General features: G+C 38.3%; 1 protein-coding gene across 2 annotated transcripts; it reads right to left on the bottom strand.

Moving 5' to 3' along the window:
• Positions 1-3883: 3883 nt before the first annotated feature.
• Positions 3884-9802, bottom strand: LOC118221840 (protein arginine N-methyltransferase 1-like). Of its 2 annotated transcripts, XM_035407240.1 has the most exons (11): positions 9650-9802; positions 8626-8721; positions 8366-8521; positions 8161-8224; positions 6890-7032; positions 6611-6698; positions 6275-6390; positions 5981-6131; positions 4993-5114; positions 4589-4705; positions 3884-4178 (listed from the first exon to the last, which is right to left on the bottom strand). In XM_035407240.1, the coding sequence occupies exons 1-10, from the start codon at positions 9674-9676 to the stop codon at positions 4622-4624; spliced, it is 1047 nt and encodes a 348-aa protein (XP_035263131.1). In that variant the 5' UTR covers positions 9677-9802; the 3' UTR covers positions 3884-4178; positions 4589-4621. The 2 variants fall into 2 exon arrangements, with proteins under 2 accessions (XP_035263131.1, XP_035263130.1); XM_035407239.1 differs by having other exon boundaries at positions 3884-4705.
• Positions 9803-17518: the final 7716 nt, after the last annotated feature.

Below are 17518 nucleotides of genomic sequence, written 5' to 3'. Positions count from 1 at the left end.
TAGTTTCGCCTGGAGCCCAGTCCACATCTGTGACGTAGAAGTGGGTAAAAACCTACTTCCACGTAAGCAAGTCAAAGTTCCATCTCCACCCTTCTTCTAGATTGATGAGTAACACAAAATGTGAAGTCGGGAACACTGTAACATTTGAGTGAAAGGATGAAGCACAGACAAATAATGGTGTAAAGGAGACAGAACTGAAAGAAATGGCCCAATGAGCCCAAGAGAGGAAGCTCCTGTTGACAAGTAAACAATGACTAGGCATCTTGCCATTTGCGTGGGGTTGCCTGTAAGAATGTAGTGCCCATGTTGTTCTGAATGAATGCTTTGTGACTTTCATGGTTCCTTCCTATAGTGTTGTTTTGTTTGTCTGCCATTCTCAGTCCAGAGTATAGCCTAAGGAGTGGCCTAAAAGAGAGCAGTAAAATTATCAGAACACATGCATTCTCTTGGCACATCTCTAGAAATTGAAGTGTGTCATTATACACTGGTGTCAATACTTTGTAGGGTCCTATCCATATGCTCACTGCGTTGGGATAATCTCTCATTTTGTTTATCAGGACTTTTGAGACACTTATGGGGAAAATGATGGTGCCTTGTCATTCTGAGTCGCACATTTCCAACATAAGAACTCATATGATGAACAGCCGGTACTCAGCATACCAGACAGCTGGCTTTGTCTCAGACGCACAGGGACACACAAACATGTGTTCGCACACACACAGCTTCTCTAGGCAATTTAAAAAAGATGTCCCACCTTCACTCGGATGTCTCTCAGTGTCCCTAAAAGGGACACTTGACTTTTTAAAACAAGAAAATACACTTTGGGGGAATTCAAAGCAGCTTGTACAGCAGTAAAGTATGCATCCAGAGGTTGTAGTGTGTGTATGACTATTTTCTTTATTTAAAAAACATTTTTAATTGATTTAAATCTTATTTTTGTTTGGAAACTGCCCTCAAGGAAATTTTGTTACAGCTTATCAAAGTTAGTACACAGGTCCTTTGGAGTGAAGAGTACTGCGCTTGTACTGCATGAGAATTGAAAAGGAAATAAATTCTGTCAAAGCCTCAAAACTGATATGTACATTAATCATTTGTGAATGAACTCTATAAATTGAATCTGTTGCCTTGCAATAGAGATTTAGACTAAAACAGCTGTAAATGCTAGTCCTGAATATTTACTCCTGTGTGGATGCTTTGTCAGTTTGTTTCAGTTAGCTACAACACAGAGGCTGACCCAGTAGTATACAACAATTTGGAGGAAGTGGCTCATCGCTCAAATGTTTCGCTCCAAAATTCAGATTATATCAGATCAGTTGGACGCCCTTCTCACTACTGTCTTTGAAAGCTGTGGTTATTTATTAGCTGGTTGGTCTGTCCGTGACATTGCAACTTTTTTGGGGTTGGTGGGAGAACAGTTCACCATCGAATGGCAGTGCATGGCATAAGCGATCTTAGGACAACAGAGCATAGTCTGCTCAGCCAGATATTTGAACTTTGCACTCCATGCCTGCCTGCGAAAGACCTCCTAATCTCCCACTCTGGACTTGATTGCTATGGCTGAATGTAAAAGTCGAGCCCCCTCATTACCATATGGCTGAACAATACAGAAATAAATGAATCAATAAATGAATACAGAAATAAATATATATAGAAATTGATGAATCAAGAAATAAATTCAGAAAAACCCATTTATGTCAGATTTTTGGTACTCCATAGACTGCTTGTATACTTACCATTGTTAAGCTGGCTGGTCATCAGAAACTTCTGAGTAACTAAAATATCTAACTAATTGCCAGGACCAATCAAAAATGTATGTTCCAAAAAATAATTAAATAAATAATAAAATACAAAAATAACTCAAAGGTGTTTGTCTCCATTGTGTGGAGAAACTGTGTCATTACAGCTTGACAGCTTCACTCCCTTCATTGCCCCTTCCACCTCTCCTGGAACAATGCTTCAGAGGCAACTTCAAAGTAGTTTTAACAAAAAGAACATAGACTTTTTTGTATGTTATCACTAACGGGCAGGCGAGAACAAGTAAAGAACGAATGTGCTTCAATTGCGCTCTACCCTATTCAAATAAGTAGTGAGATACAACTTATTTTCAAATACTTCAAATATTATTTAGGAAGTATAACTTTCAAATTGTTATTTTACAAATTGTGGTTTGATCAAAAAAACTTTAAGTCTGTTGTCATGTCCTATAAGAATTTTACGTTTCGTTTTTTAATAATTTCCTCCTCTCTTGTGGACATTCAAATTATTTCACTCATTTGCTATTACAATTCAATCTGTTCTCGTTGGTTTTTTTTAGTCACTTGACATCTCCAGGTCATACTTGAGGGACATTCGGATCAGAACCTTTGAATTTTCCTTCACACATGAGAATACACAAGGTCGGCTTCACCTACATTTTATCTTTCCTTCCTCCTTCTGTGGCATGGAAAGTATTGGTTTGAAGTTATGTATTCATGATATTATGCAAGAGTCAGGTGTATTTTTTGAGATAACATTAAATTAATGCCGTTTCTACTAACCTTTGCCACTCAGATACTTCAACTGTTTGGTGTATCTGATGGGATTCTTACAATTTAAATGACAAAGTCTGCACATTGCATACTGTATCTTTGTCATGAATATTCTTTGAGTGTGGGTGCGGAGAACGAAGAGTACATGTATCCACAATTTAAAATATTGATAAAATGTGCTCAATTTTGTGATGCAAATAAAAATAATTTCATTACTCCCCTAATGGCCTAATTCAGAATAACAGGCTATATCTGATGACATTATTTTGTGAATTAATCATTGAACTGTTAATCGAGGAAAATTATTTAAAATAGATCGAGACCAATAATCGGTTTCCCCATAATCAAGGGAAGTTTTCCGCCCCGTCAGTTTTCAGCTCAGCAGCCGCCACTGCTTCCTGAACCAAGTGATAAAATAGTGAAATCAGGTGGTGCAGTGCATTGCACTACAGACACTATGGCCTGCAGGATATGGGGCTCATTCCATTTGCTTAAATTACTTCCTTGCATCCTTTCCTTGCGTCCTTTCCTCGCTTCCTTAGCTCCACTCAACAGAGAACAGAGGAATTGAGTAAACATGTATTAAAAACATGTATACAAAATTCATTTCAGAAGCTTTAGAAATCCAGTTTTTTGGAAATTGTTGCTTCTGTGGTAGGGATCACATTCTCTACAAAAGGAAACATAGCAGCACGCAGTGTCAGTGAGTTAATATAAATCATTGGTAGGTTGGAACACTTCCCAGTCTGTGCAATCAAATCAGACCAGCAAGCCCATGGCACTGTCCTCAGTCAAACCCTTGGAGGAGCTGATGAGGAAAGGTGTTTAACTAGTGGTTTAGATCAAATCGTACATTCAATTAGAACAATATAACCTTCATAATTTGAGCATGAAACTTGGTGCATTGAGCTTTTTGATGTCTTCTGCGCAAGCTAAAACGTTTGACTGAATTCAGTCCAACCTTCCCATGGAAGTCACAACATGCAACCGCTGGTCCTTCAGGAGGTTAGCTTGCCGTCAGCTGGCTTTCCAACGTCTATGCTGGATTCTTTCACTCTTTTTTGAACTTTACACTCTCAATCCATCAGCCATTATACACTAAAGTGATCAGAGAACATAATATCTTGGCCCAGGTTAAATTTTGGACGGTTTCAGTAAAAAAAAAAAAAAAAAAAAAAAAATTTTTTAAAGGGGGGAAGGGAGTGAGAACGATAGTACGACACCCATTTTGCCTACAGGTCACGTTCGCCAAACACCGCATCCCTTAAGAACTGCTGTTTGAGACCCCTGCTCTAGACCACAATTAGGAGACAATAATCATTATGGACAAAAATAAATCCTTCTGGATAAACATGCACAGCCACTTCAAAAATTTTATTTCATCAAAAATCAGCAAAATATAAAACATCATTCTCCAATATCCAATCCACTCCTTCCACGACCAAAATCCTCCGTGTACGAAGGGCAGTTATTTTGGTTTCCCCCCCCCCCCCACTTCAGCCCCCAATGCCCACCCCAGAATTGACACCCTATGCATTTGATATACACCGTGGAACTACCCAAAGATTACACTGTACACAAGACCGGGCCCATGCATTCTTAAAGTTCCTCTTCTACTTCTCACTGGGGTCCTTATTACCATTGTGTAGCCTACAATAAAATAAAATAAAAAAACAAACAACTCAAAGATATTGCTCCACAAAAAAATACAATTAAAAAAGTGGGGGTGGCATTGCCAGAATTCCATTCCTGTGAATTAACTATTTTATCAGTAATACCGTATATGGAAGGTCAAGGGGATAGGGTGTGCACTCACTGTCTAGATTTTGAGAAAGCTGCAATGTGTATGGCATAGATGCAGTGTTCAAATGGTAGTGTAGATATTAAAAATGTTACAACTTTGTACAGTACATTCTATATGACTAATGCACAATATCTTGTGGTTGCAGAAGACCAATTTACAGAAACATTTCAACCTCTGAACAACGAGAATTATTACACAAAAGCAAAAGAACATACAGTAGTTAAAATCAGGAGTCGTCGTCACATTAGGCACACACCTGCACAGCCCTTGGCTATTACTTGCCCCCCCTCTAACGCATCTTGTATTCAGAGGTTTTGGTGACCTCACACAGCTGTCCCTTGAAGTCAATGTCAACAGTGAAGTCCAGGTCACGCTGGGGGAGGAGGAATCATAAATTAAACCTAGGGAAAGATGCACTTACACACGCATGCACATATACCACCATAACGTTTGGGACAGACATACTTATTTGCCTCTGTACTCCACAATTTTAGAATTTTCACGTGGTGCACATTCTCCGCTTTAATTTAAGCGTGTTTGTGAGAGTGTGTGTGTGGCTAATATATATTATATACATACAGCTAATAGGCATTAGGTCAGGAAAGCCGAACAGAAGCAGGCGACATGGACAACAGGATGAAGGCATGTGCAGAAGCTTACGTTGTTCTTGGCATTGGGCTTCATACTCAGTGTGCCGAATATCTCCTCCCCTGTCTTCACCGTCAGATAATCATCCAGATAGAACACAGTCTGCTTCCAGTGAGTGTAGGGGGACTCTGGGCCTGTGAAGAGATTCACACAGTGAGTACAACCTGTCCAGACTCAAGTGAAATGGACTGCAATGTCTGCTGAAGCGAGATGTGGAAGGTCAGTACAAGCAAAAAAGATTAGTATTGCCCGTGAAATTGCTTAAGCTTGCCTTTGTGCAACAACTTGTAACCAAAGTTGCTGAGACTAATGTATACGAGTGTATGCCAACTTTTTTCAAACACAGCACACAAATGACAATCTTGTGGCATGCCATTTTCTCAGAAGCCAAAAATAATAGAGTGCAAATTTCCCAATGAATGCGGTTCCCCCCCATTATTAATGTCTCAAATGCAATAAACTCAGTCATCGTTAACAATCAAGGAATATTGTTGCGAGCTAATGCTTGAGTTTGCTTAGAACCATGGCATGGTTTATAAAGCTTCTCCCCAAATACGACGAACCCATCGGACAAGTAATGGTTATTTTAGGGTCTACTGCTGACCAACCCAAAGTTTCTTCCCACCCTCTGCTACATGTTTTCTGCTGCTGCAGGAGGTAAATTGTAATGGCGATGGGCCAGGCAGAGGCATCTTGCTTTCTTTTCAGGAATGAGCCCATTTTCACTTCAGAAGTAGGTAGGACTTTATGATGTAGCTGTCCTAGCCAAATTAGCTACACACTACATTTGTCACAATAATGAAATCGCAACCAAAGCACTCATGTTGATGTGACATGATCAGAAATGCCAATTCCATAAACCCTTTCAGGGCAGGGTTTTCTTTCAAGATCAAGAAGTGATCAATATTTTGATAAAATTCAGGATTTTATGACTGGGATCGTCACCTTTTTAAATCATACACAAGAATATATACAAAATCTACAAAAGACGGATGCTTACTGGTTGAAAATCCAGTCCTCTTGTGGCAGCAGGTGAACTCAATGTTGAAGTAAGTGACTAACGCATGAATGTAGTCATTCCTCTTAACTTGCAGACAAAATGGGGAGGAGAAGGACAGATCCTCTAGCTTCACATTGTACATATCCACCTCCTAAAAAAGAAAGGCAGCATTAAGACCAAACACAAGCATACACTACAGTCGAATATGAGCGGTGCGATGATTTAGTCAAGGGCATCCATAGCCACAATAGCAGCTATGGCACACGACACAAGGGAGAGAGAACTGCCTCTGACCTTCACGAGGCAGGCACTGCTGACCAGCTGCTTGGGTTCCACCACATCTACCAGCGGTTCCTTGATAGCAACCTCCTTAATGCAAGACATGTCAAACCCATGCACATTCTCCCACCCTGAAAGATGAGAACATGGTGTCACTTGCAATTTCTTCCACCCTGAGAGACTGACATACTTAGCACCTAAACTTTGACTATGGATTCTGCCCAACATACAACAACAGATTATGAATAGAAGTCATTCAAATAATGCAGAAGTACAATGCACAACATGCAGACAAGCTTAAAAGAAACAAAAATGAGAAGTCAGAAAAAAGATGGCCTAGAATATACTCACAGTGTATTTTGTAGTCCTTGTACTGCCTGTCCTCAATAGCGGTGACATAAAGAGTGGCTCTGTCCGGGAATATCAATCCATCTGGTTTCTAAGCAGCAAAGAAGGTGAAACGTTCAACTCAATTTCAACTCTAGTTCAGTTCACAAATTGAAAATGTAAAAAATGAGTGTTGCATAATCAGGATAAATTCATGTGAAAAATGTTAGTGTTGCATAACTACAAGAAATTAATGAATTAAATTAATTCAATGAAAGAAATTTTAATATTTAAAACTCTCACCAGCCATTTGTCTCGGGCATAGATGACCGTGTTGAGCATGGATTCGTAAAAGAGACAGTAACCCATCCACTCGGAGATGATGATGTCCACCTTCTCAACAGGCAGCTCCACCTCCTCCACTTTCCCCTTCACTATGGTCACAACTGAGGAAGGGTACACATAAAGACTATATATTGCAGTGATATAATGCCAGAACATCACACAGGCGGAACAATGTGACCACCATACAATATATTCTGTGTGTCATTGTTTCCACTACATTTATCTGAATTTTCACCGCTGCCACAATTGTGCTGCAGGCTGTTGGCTAATTTCTCATCAATCTCAGTGGCAATCAATATTTGCACCACAGCTCAGACTGACAATCATCACCATTCATGCCAATGCTGACTTTGGCTATTATCACTCTTCACGTCACTGCACAGCTTACCTAAGGATGCAAGCTTTTTGGACATCCTTGCTTGTTAAACATATATAGATATGCGCACTGTCATTGCACCTGATGGGCAGAACAAATGTCATACCCTGTTCTGTTTGCCTCTTAAAACAAATGCATCCTTTTTCTGAGGTGGGAGCATCTGGTTTGTGAGGTGAACGATAGTCAATCTTGATGATGACAATCTTGAGTCGACTATAGCTATCAGATGAAGACAACGAGAAGGTGGAAGAGCTAGTTGATTAAGTCTTCCAGTAATTTACATTTATGAACAAAGTGACTTCTGAAGCCTGAGCTATATTTTTAATGTAGTTAGCAAAATGTTTTAATATTGGCAAACACTATTTAGCTCGCCTAAGATAACTTGCTAAATCCTACCAAAGTCAGTCCAACTAGTCTAGCTATCATTGCATACCTGGAAATAATACTGGGTTGAGAAACCATTTTTGATTGAACTTTCAGACGAGTTTGTTAAAATATTTACCAAATAAGAGAAAGGCTGGTGATGGTGATGACAAGGAAGCTAACATTAGTGGGCGGGCAATGAATCAATATAGCTAGCCAACTCTTTGTGGGGAGAAATTCTTTGCACTGATTGTGGTTTTACATAACATCTTAATGAAAAATGCAACATAGACCACCACACAAAACTGGCAGTTTATGTTCCAAGTGTTGAACCACTACAAAAAGCAGGATCACATAAAGACTGCTGTGCCAGTGGAGAATATGCCCATAACAAACAATTCATATGGGGGGTGCAAGACAAATCTATACAATACCATTGATAGGGAGCAAAACAGACTAAAGTAAGTGCACATGTAATTTAGTTGCTTACTGTGGTCCAGCTTGTTGGCCTTGACAATCTTGACAGCATAGTCCAATATACTGCTGCACTCAATCTGGCAAAGAACAATGGGAGAATGTTACCCTAACCCAGACCAACCTGACAACAGTGATCAGAGATACATCTCATTTGCTGTCTAGGGTCTTGTAGTGACTAACATCTCTAGCTGGATAAAAAAAGTACACTGGGAACTTACTCCAATGACTTTCTTGGCCCCAGCCTTGGCAGCAAACATGCAGAGGATGCCGGTGCCACTACCCACATCCAGCACCACCTTGTCCTTGAACAAGTGCTTGTTATGGATCATGGAGTTGCGATAAGTTAGAGTGCGGATTTCATCTTTCAGCATCTCCTACAGAGACAGCAATAGGAGGAAATTAATTACGTTCACATGTACAAGCTATGTACTTTGAACAAAAGAAAAAGAAAATAAAACAATGTGTAAAGGGAGAGTACCTCATGGATGCCAAAGTGAGCATAAGAGTCAAAGTAATAGTCCTTTGACGTCATGTCCTCTGCCGTAGGCTTTTCCAGGTTATTCCCCTGAGACACCTGCGAGAAAGATAAAATTACAAATGGGCCATGTTTTCACATAAGGAACAAACGATCTGAGGAGTAATGGGAGATTTTGATGCCGACAGGAGTTAAACTCCCAACCTGATAAAGTAATCGATCAGCAGGAATTGTAATCAGATTGACTAAAATAAAGCCGAGCCACTTCCAAGTGCTGATTTAATGAGCATAAAAGGCATTACATTACATTTATTTGGCAGACGCTTTTATCCAAAGCGACGTACAAAAAGTGCATTTTAAATACTTCTCATTCTTTCGCATACCGTTAGTACTCATGCCACGTTACGACTGCAAATTTTGGTGGTCCCAGCTAATTCCTTTGGTACAGTCATTAAGCCTTGTTAAGCAGTCTCACGTTAAGCGTCCTAGAACGGCCAAAAAACTCGACAAATAGCTGGCTTTAGCTAGCACTGCAGATTAACCATCAACGACGGCATCGTAATTGAGCCAACTACACGACTATGTAGGATTCATTGGAAGCTAACGCTAGCTATCATTAGCTAATTTTCCATCTTGCTAAATAAAGCTAGCTAGTTATTAGCAAGCGTGTAGCTGGCAAAACAGCCAAATGATAAAAGGTGAATTTTAAAGACCCGCATATCCAAGATGGGTGCATGTACGACATAATACAGTCAGCTAAAATAGTATAGTATTACGTTAACTATTGGTTAACTGGTCACATCAAACTTTTAAGTTAGCTAAAAGATGGCATTTAAAATACCACGCGACCTCGTCAATTCTCAGTCAGTTAGCTGTGCTACCGGTCGCACAATGAGATTTGTGGCTCACAACAAATACTTAGTTGCCATTTTACTTAACTATTGTATTACTGGCGTGAAATAGTCAAACTGATTGCTAATGTAAATGAACAGTATAAGGAAAACGTGCTACAACTGCAGCAACTCACTTCCATTCTGTCCGAAGTCTCCGCCATCTCACCGCTGTGACCACGAGGGGAACATATAAAGCGTTATATATACATGCCTAAGATACCTCAACACACGACTAGAGACACTAGAGAGTTTATCGGTTTTTATTGTCAACCATAGACTGTATAACGCTCTCCAAGTCAGTTCTAGCTGCTTCGCAATGGATTGTGGTATACATTAAGAGAACAGCTGGCGGACTTAAAACTCCAGCACATTCAGGAATCCAGGGAAATGAAAAAGCAGATAAATTGGCGAAGGAGGCGGTCAGGAGAGAGTATGTGGACCTTAATATTAAACTTTCAAAATCAGAGGGGAAAAGCATCGTTTGGAGGGGAGTAATCAAACAATGGCAACAACATTGGGATAGTGAAACAAAAGGAAGACATTTATATAAAATACTAAATAAAGTAGGAACGGTAAGAAACAGTGGAACCGATAGAAGAGAGCAAGTAATCATAAGTAGATTAAGAATTGGTCACAGCAACTTGAATAGCACCCTATTTATTATAGGAAAACATCCAACTGGCTATTGCGATCAGTGCCAGGAATCAGAAACAGTGGAGCATGTCCTGATTGAATGCAGGAAGTATGAGCAAGATAGAAGGGTAATGTTTACAGGATTACAGAGACTAGGAGTGGAGGCAAGGTTTACAGATCTGCTTGAGTGTGGGGAAACGGTGGAGGGAAAGAAGGTGATGCTTAGTTTTTTGAGGGCAACTGGAATAAGTAACAGGATATAAGAGATCCAGACAGCAGTACATGATTAGATCCAGAAGGAGGCGGTAATGCAACTAAAAAGGATGTCAACTGCCGTAAAACACCAAAGAAGAAGAAGAAGACTTAAAACCGCTTAAAACTCAAACTGCTGGAATCAGAGGGGCTTCGTGGGCACTCAGACAAACTTTTCAGCAGCGTTTTTGTTTAATGAATTAGATGACTCGTTAGCTGTAACTGTCAAATAGATCCGTGTACTTTCTGGGCAATCCTTTTCCATTTCAGGAACTTACATTAAAAGGCAAGAAATGAATGGGTGCTCGATATTCATTTTAAAAAACAGAAATCGAAAAACGAGAATCAATTGGTTATTCGTGTTGCTGACTGATAGGCGGGCGGATTACTAGCCTAAACCGTAGCGTAGGCAACCAGAGACGGTTTGTTCATTATCAAACAGTCAGACTGTGCCCAGCCCACGAATTAGGCTACACTAGTGGCCGTCGACGTCAACAGTAGCAGTTTCGTTACTACAAATGTTTACACTCCTTTCCTGACCATGCTATGCTAAGCCCCCAATTTACTGTATTTTTTAATATATATTTTTAAAATGTATTTTATTTCTGTGTGTACTCTGCTTCGCTTGTATCCTGTTGTCTGTATAATTGTACTATATTATATAACTAGTTGCAATTGCAACGTTCTGATTTTTGATCCAAAAAAAAAAATGTTTACACTCCACCGCCATAGTTAGGATGCAGAGACACTGAAGTTGCTTGGAAAAAATGAATGAATAGTTTTTTTGAGTTAAAGTACACTGTTACATTGTCATTAATTAATAACTTAACTTGAATCATCCCGAATGCCCGGTATTGACCTTAAGATGCCAGGGTGGTTGTCCACAAAGTTTTATCCACAACAGGTCACCTCTCCAAAGTTTGTCTTCGACTTGGAGAATGGAATTAAAATAACACACACCCCATCCAGACATTTAGAATAGCGTGTGTCTGTGTTCCAAGTCCCGCAACAATAACCACGTACAAAGTAAGCTCTGTTACTTGTATAGCTAAGGTTTTTTCCGCTGTCAGCTACAATGTTGCAGTGTCAGAGCTAGACATCGGACTCTAAGGAAGTTTCTAATCCGGCATTGGTGGACCGCTACGAGTTATGTTACAAATTAACGACTGTTTAAGTTTCTGTGATTTTATGTTTAAAATCAATCAGCACGGATCCAAATGCTAGTTTTTTCCAATTTGCAAATTGATACAAACAATTCTCTCTTTTCCTGGAGGACTTGGTATCTCTCCCACATCTTTGGAGCTGTATGACAGTTGTGGAACTATATTAAGCACTAGTATTTTCCAATTTGCTGAAAAAATCTACTTTAAATTTTTTAATATTATATTATTTTAGCTGATGTCTACTTTGAATGGAGGAAAACTTGCGTGCATCCAACTGAGTTATGTGCGCAACATTCCCCGAGCAGCAAGTGTAGGCTAATAAGTGTTGGCTATGTGCAACATTTTTTATTATGTCAACCTGGAATCATAGCATCAAAAAATCAGTCATGTGACTAAAATACATGTAAACTATAAATAGCCTATTACGTTTATTTATACAGTACTCTTCATGAAGTTAAATAAAGCTAAAAAAGCATGCTGTTAAATCATAAAGAAGTGATACAAGAAAAAAAGAGTGCTTTTTGGAAATAATTTTAGAAATTTGTTACTTTTGATGATTCAATTGAATCATTATAGAATATTTGATTGAATATTTTCCACAGGATTGAGAATTAAAAAATAAATTTTATGTTTTATTTGTGGGGGTTAGAGCAGCGCTGCCCAACCCTGTTCCTGGAGATATACTGTTGTCGATTTTTTTATTTCAACTCTAATTTTGACCTGATATTACTAATTAGCAGCTCAATGAGATCTGTAGCTGTAGAATAAGATGTGCATTGTAAAGGTTGGAGTGAAAACCTACAGGATGTTAGATCTCCAGAAATAGGGTTAGGAAGCCCTGGTCTAGCGCATGGATACTCAAATCTGGCCCTCAATTCTAAGTCTGGTCCTGGTTTTCTTTTCTCCCAGGTTATTAGCTGAACAATAAGTGCTACTGATTGGCCAGACTGAATTTACATCTGCCTCACAATGACTGTGATTTGAGTAACAGAAGTCTAGAGCCTATACGCTGTGTTGGGGCCTGCTTGTAGTCCATCCGCAGTGATCCCGGTTTCCCAGTTCCTTTGGCTGCCCCACAAGTGCTGGGACTTCCTTCTCTGGCATCAACTCCTTGTCTCTGTATTACATAAGCCAAACACAAATATTTTATTGACTTACACAGTTGCCAGTAGTTCATTATTAGGCCAGCATGTGTGTGAATCAAATAGCTGCTAATTAATTGCATCCTGTGTATTTCAATCTAGCATTGTCATCTGTAGGTGGGAGCCGAAATGGCACAGTCCTAGACAGTCAGACTGTTCTCAGGTGATAAAATTAGATTTTCATAACAGACAAGAAAACTTAAGCACTAAATGCCCATGATGCTATTACATAAATATCACACTGATGTGTGGAAAGAGATATTTTTCAATCAATAATGGACAAACGAATCAGAAGATCTGAGACAACTACAGCTAGCATAGCTAAGAGTAAAGAGGCGTACTTACAAAGAGAACCTGTGGGAAATTTGACAGTTAAGGAAGGTGAAGATATTATTGTGGATTAGGAAGATGCCTTAGCAACACCTCTCCTGTTTATATTAAACAAGTGTCCTTCATCAAAGAAAGGAAAAATCACAGTGCAACCAATACAAGAGAAGACATGCTGTCAACTGCAGACTCACTGACCTCAATGAATGCTATGGTGCAGACACTGTTGATAAACAGCTCCTTGCAGAAAGTGGAAATAAGCCAGCTTGAATCAACCATCCAGACTTGGAAGCGGGAGAGCAACTGAGAATCCAAATTGCAGAAGTTAACGACAAACGTAGACGGTGTCTCAAGCTCTATGGGGAGAAGGAGAGTAACCTCCCTGAGAACACCCAAGATACGGTGATCAAGATTCAGACCAAAATCGCACCAGGCATCGCAGTGAAGATTATGAAACTGTTGACACTGCTGACATCGGATCAGAAAGCAGACAAGCAGGCGGGTCTTCAAGAGGGATTATCATCCTTTCAGCCATCAGCACTACAGAGATTTCATCTAGAGGGATGCTGAAGGTTCCAAATACCTAGAGGAGAATCACTTGTAATTAAGAAAAGACTCTCTCCCAGCGACAAAGCTGCAAGAACAAAAGCGTGGTCACTTGTTTCTAAAACCAGAGAGGAGGGGGGAAAAACGCACAAGGACGGCACATTTCTGTAACAATTCCACCTGTGAACCACCAGAGGTCGCAAGCTCCCCTTTGCCATCTGCATGTGTCTGTTCATTGGTTCATATTACACTCACCTGTTTAGCCATGTATTTAAGTTTCCTGTTCACTATCTTTACTTGCTTGGTCTTTGTTTTCTTTAGCATTTCTCTACCCCTGACATATCTGCACATGGATCACACACACATTATGGACACATGGCCCGTTGTAATGCCCGTCTTACTTAAGTGTAATAGCATGGCTGCCACAGCCTTTTCCTTTTTTACCTAATGCACGTATTCCGTATTCTTCTGTCTTATATATATATATATATATATATATATATATATATATATATATATTTATAACATGGCAGTTTATTTACCTTTATTATAATTGAAAGCTGAGAATACAGAAAATAATTCATCTGATGCAGAAAGAAGGATTATAATGGTGTGTAAAGTGGACAATGTTGTCTTCATAATTTTAATGTGTATGAGTATAATGTAAATGTTACTAAAATAAATGTTTCAACACACAGGTCAAGTTGCAAAAAAAAAAAAACAACAGAAAAAAACAGTTATTTGAATACAGGAGGTCACATTATGGAGGTCCCAAATGGTAAAAAAATACAGATAATCTCCTAAATACAGTCCTATAGTTTCACCTAACCTACGAGCCTGTGGCAAGCTGCAATAGATGTCTGTCTGGAGGTTTTTTCATCTAGACAACAGAGAATACACCTGTTATAATAATTTTAGATCATTAAGGTCAAGAATTGATTTCTGGCTTATTCCTCATATTGTGACACAATATGTGTCTGAAAACTGTCATCTCAGAAGCCCCTTGTCAGATCAAAGTACTACCTATTTGTCTTGAGGGGAACATAGTAAATCCTAAAGGTGTAAGAGGACACTGGAAATAAAACACGTATTCTCTCAGATCAGTTTCAGATAACACTTTTATACAAGACAATGCCATTTTGAATCATGCAAATATGAGCCATACTCAAAAGTGGGAATACGTCCTATTTTAAATTAAGGGCTGGCAATTAATCGAAGCAAGGAAATTCAAAATTAAGTCTAAAAGTAGCTATGAGATCATAGCTCTAAGAGATCTCCTGTTAAAAGAAACAATTTGCTCAGGAAGAGGTTCAGCTACATTGTCTCTACAAATGAAGTGACGATTTATACAGACCTTGCTAAAGGACCCTTTGTAAGATTGAGAGAAAAATGGTTACAGATTACATTTCCAAAAGTATGGTAACGGTATACAAAATTTGTTAGTTTTGCTATATACAAAGCATTTGGATTTGAGATCAAAAGATGACTATGAGATAAAAGTGCAGACAATCAGCTTTTATTTCATGGTATTTACATGCATATATTTTTGGCCATTTTACAGAAACAGCTGTTTCTGTGTTGAGTCCCCCCCTCCCCCCCCATTTCCAGCCATGCAAAATTAAAGGTACAGTTCACCCAAAAATGAAATCAAGCTACTTTCCTGGAGTGATAACTATCCACCCAGATAGTTTTGCTGAGATTTTAATGAGCTTTCTAGACATCAACTGCAGCTCAGCCTGATACAACGGACCTCAACGAGTGTTTCTGGTGCTCAAAGCTCCAAAAATGATCATTATAAAAACTCAAACGCAACGTCACTTTCCAAATATAGGTTACTCTCAAACATCCACATACCTTGTGAAACGTTTAATTGAAAACTACTTTCTGTCTTAATATGCCAACTGTGCATATCTGTGCCGTCTCAACCAAAGCATGTCAGTATTCTGGGGTGCAGTGTCAACATTGTCAAAACAATTTTCCATTCTGGACAGTATTTTCTAAATACTGATCATGCAGACAAAAGGCCATCAGAAGCTTATTTTTTGCAGAAAATAACATTAACGCTTACACAATGCTTAAATTGATATAAAGTGTAGGGTAATTTATGGTAAGTACTCTTTTGCATAATTTATATTTGAATATTAAAACCAGTAGCAAATGAAAAATTAAGGTCTCAATTATAAATAAGTATATTGTATTGTTTTATATTATAAATGTTTTCTAAAATTAGGTGACTAAAGACTAATGATAAAGTCATGTTGTGCACTTACGCCGACCAGCCCGTGTTGGTTGGCACAAGTTATGGGGTTGGTTGGCACAGTGTTAAAATGCTATTGTTACAAAGAATGAAGAAATCAATAGAAACAATTGTCAACATTTAATTCCAATAAGGACCAGAAAACATGTATATTCAATGGAATAAATATTTTAAAAATAAATATATAAAATATTAAATGTATAAACAATATAATATAAAATAATTGAAACCAAACAACATTTTTAACCAGTTAATCAGTAGAAATGCCACATACCTATAGGCCAACTGTTCTCTACATTTATGTTTCTCCCTTTCTCCCTCCTCTCTATTACTGTTTGTGTGTGTGGGTGTGTGTGGATGTTTGTGTCTGAATGCAACTGATGGGACAGTAATATTGTTACTTTGTGCACAATATATACAATATTGTGCACAAAGCCTCCCTGACACTCTAGCATTATGCACATGTTAAACAAGCCTATATTGTGGTTGGTTGGCACAACCACTAAATAATTGTGCCAACAAACCCTGGGTTCAACTCTATTTTATTTTATATTTACTATACATTTTATATTACATTTACTATATTTACACTTATTGCATTCAATAGTCATGTTTTCTGGTACTTATTTGAATGAAATGTCAAAAATGATTTCTATTTGTTCCTTCATTCTTTGAACATTATAGCATGTTAAAGTTGTGCCAACCAACCCCACTCACGTTGGGACCCACCTCTGTGATAATATTATGTTACCCAGTCAACATTACTCATCACAGACTTTCAAATCTTATATAAAAATGTAGCTGATTCCTATGTCTACTAACTGGAATACATTTTCCAATATTTCTATCTAACGGAGTTTTATGATATGTTAGGTGTGAAGACCTTTTTTTCTTTTCTTTTTTATTTTTACATTTGATACAGCAAAACTGAAATGTTTACATCACAAAAAAGTTAGTAGGCTAGTTTTTCAGATGTTTTCATGTGATATGTGGCTGCAGTTCAAGAAAACAAACATTCTGATGTTACATTTTTGTGTCTGTGACCTACAAAAGACCAGAAAATAGCTGTGCGCCAACTAACCCCTAGCCAAACTGCCTCGGTCTCCCCTAAAAGAACTTACAGAAACAACTGACCATTCATTTTTCCCTTTGCCTTCATGTACTTGACTGGCTATACCCAAAGGTTTTTCAGCTTGGAAACTTTATCTAAAAGGACGTATGGTCTTGTCATGGACAATAGTAATAATGACTTCCTGGTGAATAAGAGGTTATTCTTGGAAAATTTTATATACACAAATCAGGGCCTATATGAACGTGAAACCTTTATTTGATGTGTTTCATAAATAATTTCTCATGTATATGAAAAGCCTTAAATTCATGAAAAAGAGGAATGCGAGCAAAATTTTATATAATAGAAAAACATGGTTTTATAGGGAAAACCCTAGCAATATTATTATTGTTGTTGTTGTTATTATTCATGTTTTTAAACCATTATTTATTTTTACTTTGGAATTTGTGTATGCAGCTGTTCCATGTGTGTATTGTGAAGATTTTAATGCCATATTATTTGTATATTTTTTGTAAATGTTTAAATTGATTAAAATAAAAAAGAACGTAGTGCTCCCGCGCGAACTGTGCAACATTCCGGAAGTACTGAACGAACCAACGGAATGAGAAAAAACA

This window comes from Anguilla anguilla, chromosome 2, assembly GCF_013347855.1.
Source record: "Anguilla anguilla isolate fAngAng1 chromosome 2, fAngAng1.pri, whole genome shotgun sequence".
NCBI lineage: Eukaryota > Metazoa > Chordata > Actinopteri > Anguilliformes > Anguillidae > Anguilla > Anguilla anguilla.
The sequence above is the reverse complement of the archived record's forward strand: the minus strand, read 5'-3'. Positions and strand labels throughout refer to the sequence as shown.